The sequence below is a fragment of the Lampris incognitus genome, chromosome 6 (genome assembly GCF_029633865.1).
Source record: "Lampris incognitus isolate fLamInc1 chromosome 6, fLamInc1.hap2, whole genome shotgun sequence".
Classification (NCBI taxonomy): domain Eukaryota; kingdom Metazoa; phylum Chordata; class Actinopteri; order Lampriformes; family Lampridae; genus Lampris; species Lampris incognitus.
Window position 1 is genome coordinate 4,200,476 of NC_079216.1, and position 7,500 is coordinate 4,207,975.

A 7,500-nucleotide genomic window follows, 5' to 3' on the forward strand; every position below is an offset into this window, starting at 1 on the left:
TGGCCTGGCAGCCTGTCCAGGGTGTGTCCCCGCCTCCGCCCAATGACTGCTGGGATAGGCTCCAGCATCCCCGCGACCCTGGGAGCAGGATGAGCGGCTTGGATGATGGATGGATGGATGGACACCTCACTTCTCCATCTGCTGAGAGAGACACTGGCAATTCCAGGTCCCCACTCCCTTTTGAAACGCTTCCTTCCCGTCTGCGGTTGTACAATCAGCTCTGTAATAGCATAAGTAAACAACAGTTAGCTACATCTCCCCAGTGTAGTTGATGATTAACTTTAATAGCATTCATTTTACTGGCTATTGTTGTTGGCTTCAATTGAGTCTAAGCAGAGGTGGACTTTACCATTAGGCAAAGGTCGGCGATTCCCTTAGGCCCCAAGCTACCGAGGTCCCCACAGAACGTCTCATAAACTTATAGTCAAGTCAAGCCAGTTTTATTTGTATAGCCCACTATCACAAATTCCAAATTTGCCTCAAATTAGTTAATAAAGCTTTCTTTCTTTTACTTTTATGTATTTATTTTTTTCTCTAGTCAGCTGGTGGCAGCAGGGCCTTTTCCTGTCGGGCCCCGCTCTTGTGGAATAACCTGCCTGCTGCCAATCAGAGTCTGCTGAGTCCTTTAAATCCAAACTTAAAACTCATCTTTTTACCTTAACCTACAGTTAGTTGCCTTTAAATTGAATGCTTCAAAACCTGCCCTGCATGGCAGGTCGGTTTCTGTCTCAATGAATTTACCAACCACTGTTCTGCCGACCAGATTATAGAGTATAGATTATAGATTATTGACTATTGCAAACTCTTCTCTCGGGTGTCTTTTCTCTCTCTGAATGATGTCTTCTCCTTTCTCTTCTTCTGTGCGTGAATGGTGTGATGTGAGTCTCCTGTGTGCAGGTGTAGTCTGTCCTCCTCCCAGGTCTCCATGGTGATGGTCGTCGCTAACCATAGTGGCCCAGTGGTTAGCGCTGTTGCCTCTCAGCAAGAAGGTCCTGGGTTCGAACCCCGGGGTTGTCCAACGTTGGGGTAATCCCAGGTCATCTGTGTGGAATTTGCATGTTCTCCCCGTGTCTGCGTGGGTTTCCTCCGGGTGCTCCGGTTTCCCCCACCATCAAAAAGACATGTATGTTAGGGTTAGTACCCCTGTCTGTGCCCCTGAGCAAGGCAATGGAAAGAAGAACTGGAGTTGGTCCCCGGGTGCTGCACGGCGGATGCCCACTAATCCTAGCTACACAGCTAGGATGGGTCAAATGCAGAGAGGAATTTTACTACAGGAATCATTAAAGTATCCATCCATCCATCCATCCATCCATCCATCCATCCATCCATCCATCCATCCATCCATCCATTATCCAAACCGCTTATCCTGCTCTCAGGGTCGCGGGGATGCTGGAGCCTATCCCAGCAGTCAGTAGGCAGCAGCCGGGGAGACACCCTGGACAGGCCGCCATGGCTCAGGCCCTGGGCTGTTCTGGTGGTGTCTGGACACTGCTTGGCATCCTCCTCATCTTATTCTTCATATAATTTATAATTCCATCATAATTCTGTCATCCTCTTTCAATGCTGTATTGTGTAAATTGTGTAAACACAACATCATTGCACGTTGTCCGTCTTGGGAGAGAGATCCTCCTCTGTTGCTCTCCCCGAGGGTTCTTCCTATTGTTTCTCCCTGTCAAAGCGTTTTTTAGGGAGTTGTTCCTTATCCGATGAGAGGGTCCAAGGACAGAATGCTGTGTTGCTGTGAAGCCCCCTGGGGCACATTTGTAATTTGTGATAACGGGCTATACAAATAAAACCGAGTTAATTAATTATGGCTTTCTAAAAATCCATACGCCAAAGTGGCATCAGAATGCTTAACTCATGAGTGTCTCAGCCCCCCCCAGTCCCCCCCCCCAGCCCCCACTACATTTGCAGTATTCCATGATCTCTCATAGAATATGGAACATGGAACAGCTGTCAGACAGTGCTAGTTCAGGTCAAGGACAGAATTTTCCCAAAAAAGTCAAAAGGTGCGCAGGTTTATAAGCAGTAACTATGACATGCAAGTGAAGAGTGGGGAGAAGATAAGCAAGCAGGTCCTGACTGTGGAACTAAAAGACAGTGTTATGTGCTGTTGTTGCCGCCTGTTTGAAAACTGAGAGAAGAGCATGCAGCTAAATGGGGATGGGTTCAAGAAGTGGAAAACTCTTTCAGCCCACTTCAGACAGCATGAGAAGTCTGCTGAACACATCACAAACATGGACACCTGGCGCAATCTATCACAGAGACAACAAACAAACACAGCTATAGGTCAGGTGAACCAAGATCCTACTGCTCTTGAAGTAAAGCGACGGAAAGAGATTTTAAGAAGATTAATCACAATTATGAACCATCTGGCAGGGTGTAATCTTGCATTCCATGGCCACTCAGACAGGTTGCTGAGTCTGGCAATGGAGATTTCCTTGGGCAAGTAGAACTGATGGCTCGGTTTGGCCCAGTCATGAGAGAGCATCTGAGGAGAATTCAGGCAAAAGAGCTAAGAGACACATATTTACGCAAGCACATTCAAAATGAACCAATTTCCCTTGTGGCAAAGTGATGCAATTGTAGAGGGAGTAAAGGAAGCAAAATATTATGCAGTAACCATGAACTTTACTCCAGACTGCAGTCACCACTATCAGTGGTGTTACGAATTGTAAATTGTGAGACCTCACAAGGTGTCTCCATTCATGAGAACATTGTTGGTTTCCTCCAAGCACTTGACACGACAGGAAAAGGCTCATGTGAGTCATTTTTAGGGAACCTAGAGGAGCTCTTCAAAAGAGTGTGTCCTGCCTCTTATACACACAGCCCTTGTCACATTAGAGAGATTTTCACGCTTGGAAATCTATGAGCTGTATGGATTTCTCTACACAACTGACATAACGAGAATCACGGAGGAAGCTGGATGAATGCTGCCACAGATTAGAGCCAAGAATGGTTGATACTGATACAGAGGACCTGAAGCTTGAGGGTAAAGGGTGCAGTGAGAGCCTTCTCCACACATATTTCATCACCATCCGAGATACTAGATTATACATATAAGGAGAATATCCTTGACATCTATCCAAATTTGAGTATAGCTCTCAGACTTCTTCTCATTCTCCCTGTGACAGCAGCTTCAGGTGAGAGAAGTTTCTCATCACCAAAACTCATTACAACGTATCTCAGGTCAACTGTGTCACAGCATAGGGTGTCTGCACTTGCTGTTCCCTCCTTCCAGCATGAAGTCACTGGATGTGGAATTAGTGGTTTCAAGATTTGCTGAGGTCAAGGCTCACAAGGTGAAGTTTTAGTATGGCCATCTAAACTGTGCCTCCCCGCCATACACAATAAAGCCTCATGGCATATGACATACCACAACTTGTGAGAATGCATGAAAGAGATCATCGCTGTTCTGACTACTCTAGATGCAACAAGACAGGAACAGCCCACGATTTCCTTCATGTGCTCCCCACCCACTAAAGCTGAGTTGATTAGGGAGAGAAAGCAAGACAAACTCCACCAATGTAAATTATAAAATACACTGAAGGGAGAGGAAGAGATAGACAAAGATAGAAGGTAGACATTTTTAACAGAATATTATGTTTGTTATTTTTGTGATTCCTTAACTGACCTCTTATTGTCTTGTGTGTTATCTTCTCACTTTGGTAACGCGAGAGAGAAGACAGAAGACCATAAACCACTTCTCCAATTTGCGCAGCAGCAATCAGGTCCAGCAAGGCGGTTCTACCAGAGAAGCTGCTGCAAAATAAAGGCAGACGATGACAGCCAGTGACAGCTCTTCCATGTGGATGGACAATAAAGTACAATCTTATCGTACAGAGATCATATTGTTTATGAGAATAAGACTCTACGGTGGGTGCATTCACACATCACCGCTGTGTGAAGACCGGCGAAGAGAATAAGTTACAAGTAGGTCTTTCTGAGACAAGTAAGGATGGAAAAGGGGGAGAAAAAAGGATGTGGGGGGGGGCATGCCTTTGTTTGCCTTGGGACCCCAAAGCGACTCAATCGGCCCCTGAGATTAAGGACACCCTACCTTATTTACAGAACTGGAAGGCTGGAAACTGGCGTGCTGGCCTCCACTTGTGAGGTTGTTCTTTCTGAAGAGATGAAAGATGACCTCAAACAAACTTTACGAAGGTCCGAGACAGCAGCTGCTGCCGTTAGCTAGCTAACAACACTACCGTCAGTAGAGCTCGAGCTGGCTACAGAGCTAGCTTCACTAATTTTAGCAACCTGAGCTAATGAAACATTAACCGAAACGTCAACAGTTCGATAACCGTGCAGACGTACAACTACCGGATGCTGCCAGCGTGGGGAAATACGCGCAATGCTGCCTCCTTCTCTTCTTTTTGACAGGTTTTATTTATAAACTGCAAGGTTAACCAACACCGCTCAGTCGGCACCAGTCCACACAGGCATACATGCCTGGGCTTATGAGGCAGTAAGATAGAAGACGAAAGAAAAGGGAATTTAAAGAAGAACTCCAAAGAAATCAAATACAGAGGTTGGGCAGCTCAGCCCGTCACATGGCTCCACGCGCCAGGAGCTTTCAAGGCTCGGGCCTTCGTGGAGTGCTGAAGCGTTTGCACGCCCTGTTGCACTTCATCTACAAACATTCTGAATGAAGGTTTTGTGGTAGAAGATGTAGTTGCGTGACGGTGAAATCTGGCTAAAATAATGAAATGAAATAAAATTGTTTTGTTCTGAATTGCGCACGTCACAGAAACCGAACAGCGCGCCCCTGCAGAGTGACGGGAACCGGACAGAAGCGTTACAGCGGATACGCCGAGTAACGTAGACGCACACTTCCGGGACAAGCGTGAGGTCGTTTCACGCACGAGACCACGGGTAGTGCAAATAACGTCGACGTCATTTTTCCCTTTTTTTTTTTTGCAAATGATGTGCTGGGACAGGCCGCAGCGTCCCCGCCGGGCGGGGAGCACGCCGGGCGGGTTGCAGAACGGCTGCAAGGCGTCGGTGGAGAAGTTTGAAGCGGACGTCTGTGCACGCGGGTGAACTCGGCACGGACCGCTCTCGTTGGAGAGGGCGGTGACGTCACTCCCCGTCGCTCAAACCCGAGCAGGGTGGGCGCTTTGGCTGGCAAAATAGAGTAACAGGTGTGACGTTGAGGTTGAAGGGGGGTGCTGGTCAAAACCCATTACCGACACCGATTCGATCTCTATTATTCAAGTAAGAGCCATGAGGATAGTGGACAGGGCCAGCTGCCGAGACCCCACAAACCAAGACCTTATCGCACTAAACTCACTAAAACCCAAAGATCTGGTGGACCGCACAACCGCTCAGATCCCGTGTAACGTGTTAAATACCCAGCAGTGTCCAGGGGCTGCTCCAGCTGAGGGGGGGTAGTTGTGACCTGAGAGGAACCCAACCCAGTAAGGACACATGCAAAATATCACCGAGTCACAAGCAAAGCAGCCAGGATATGGAGCAGCTGCAGCGAGGAAAGGACAACATGTGGATCAATAACCACGTTTAAAAGACTCTTTAAAAGAATATGTTGGACAGACATGGGATGGAGCCGGGACATCTCGCGTGAGTTGTTCTTGTGTTCTAGTTGTGCTGAATGAAGGATCTTGGTGTGGTTTACCAGATAGGCGTCATGGTCTCTGCTGGCAGACGACTGAGTTTTCATCTAAATCACACGGTTCACTGCTGAAGCACTACAACAGGAAAGGGGGGGGGGGTAGGGACTAGAAGAGGTTTTTAACTTCTGCCTCCTCCTTTTCCAACGGCCGAGATTTGAAACACGTGTTTGCTGATGACGATATCGCTCGCTCGTTTTATTACATTACATTATTACATTTTTTTAACGTTCGACATAAACGAACAAACAAAAATAAACAATAAACAAACTTAAACGGACACGTTGGTCCCAACATGTCTCGTTACACCATCAACAGTCCAGGTGAGGACCCAGAGAACGCTGAAGCACGTCGTGTCCGGATGACCTCACCCGGCTCCGGTCAGTCCTCACCCGTCCGTCGGTGCTGCGCGGGACAGCGCGCGCCCCCACCGCGTGACGCGCAGCACCGTTTTACGCAGATAAACCACAGTAGGACGCTTACCTGACTACATTGGCATGCAAAGGAGGAACGGTTGAGGTTTGTTTTTGGGAGCCCAGCCTCGCCCCTGTGGGGAGGAGGAGGCTTTGTGGGCCACCTGTGGGGGCGGGGCATTATGAATGGATTGAGGGGTAAATTCACAGCGGGTCGTTACAGGAAAACTCTGCTCGTTTCTCCGAAATGAGTCGATGCGAGTTGGAATCGAAACTTACCGAACCCCTCCCATCCGAGAAGGGTTCGGGTCTCCTGCGGGCGCAGCTTTTCATCGTCTGCGTGCGAGAGCTGCGAGATGGCGTCCGGAGTGCCCTATCCGCCGGAGCTGGTCCCGATGCAGGCTTCCAAGTCCTACGAAATCCCGATGGACCCCAGTGACACCACGGTGGTCCGCCACCAAACCACCACCACCTACCTGACGGAGAGACCCCATCCCAAAGACTACATCGTCTGGTCCCTGTGCATGCTGTTGTACTACAACCCCTTCTGTCTGGGACTGACGGCCGTGTACTTCTCCATCAAGGTACAAGCAAACAAACAAAAAGTTTCCCAACTTTTCTCCTCTTTGTGTGTTTTCTGTTGTTGAACTTCTGTGATTTGTCAACCGCAAATGAAGTTTGGATTTGACGTGTTTGGAAAAAAAGGAAGGAAGAAAGAAAAACAAGGGAGGGCAGTGGACTGAGAAAGACAGACATGAGCTCATCATCCTACATACAGGTCCTCTCACAAGCCCCGGAAAGGAGGTCGCCCTCCAAATCATTCACACGTGTGGTCCACTTCACACTTCTTTCCAGATATGACACAGACGTGAAGACATGATGCGGGGTCTGTCTCCGTCCAGAGACCGTGTCACATGTCTTCGCATGTCTTTTAAAACACGTCACACGTCTTTTAAAACATGTCACAAATCTTTTCATACATGTCACGTCTTTTAAAAATGTCACGTCTTTTAAAACACGCCACGTCACATGTCTTTTAAAACATGTCACATGTCTTTTAAAACATGTCACAAATCTTTTCATACATGTCACATGTCACGTCTATTAAAAATGTCACGTCTTTTAAAACACGCCACGTCACATGTCTTTTAAAACATGTCACATGTCTTTTAAAACATGTCACAAATCTTTTCATACATGTCACATGTCACGTCTTTTAAAAATGTCACGTCTTTTAAAACACGCCACGTCACATGTCTTTCAAAACATGTCACGTCACGTCTTTTAAAACATGTCACGTCACATGTCTTAAAACATGTCACATGTCACGTCTTTTAAAACATGTCACGTCTTTTAAAACATGTCACGTCTTTTAAAACATGTCACGTCACATGTCTTTTAAACATGTCATGTCTTTTAAAACATGTCACGTCACATGTCTTTTAAACATGTCATGT

General features: G+C 47.2%; 1 protein-coding gene and 1 long non-coding RNA gene across 2 annotated transcripts in view; one reads left to right on the forward strand and one right to left on the reverse strand.

Annotated features, from left to right (window-relative positions):
- Positions 1–177: 177 nt before the first annotated feature.
- LOC130114201 (uncharacterized) lies at positions 178–4,178 on the reverse strand. The gene is made up of 3 exons (XR_008810382.1): positions 4,061–4,178; positions 3,635–3,762; positions 178–220 (listed from the first exon to the last, which is right to left on the reverse strand). It is a non-coding gene; the product is annotated as an uncharacterized LOC130114201 (long non-coding RNA).
- Positions 4,179–6,210: 2,032 nt separating this feature from the next.
- The window catches only part of LOC130114200 (dispanin subfamily A member 2b-like), a 4,713-nt gene continuing 3,423 nt past the window's right edge, over positions 6,211–7,500 (forward strand). The window contains exon 1 of the mRNA XM_056282010.1: positions 6,211–6,627. Within this exon, the coding sequence (XP_056137985.1) occupies positions 6,400–6,627 (228 nt within the window). The 5' untranslated portion in view covers positions 6,211–6,399. The remainder of the gene's footprint in view (positions 6,628–7,500) is intronic.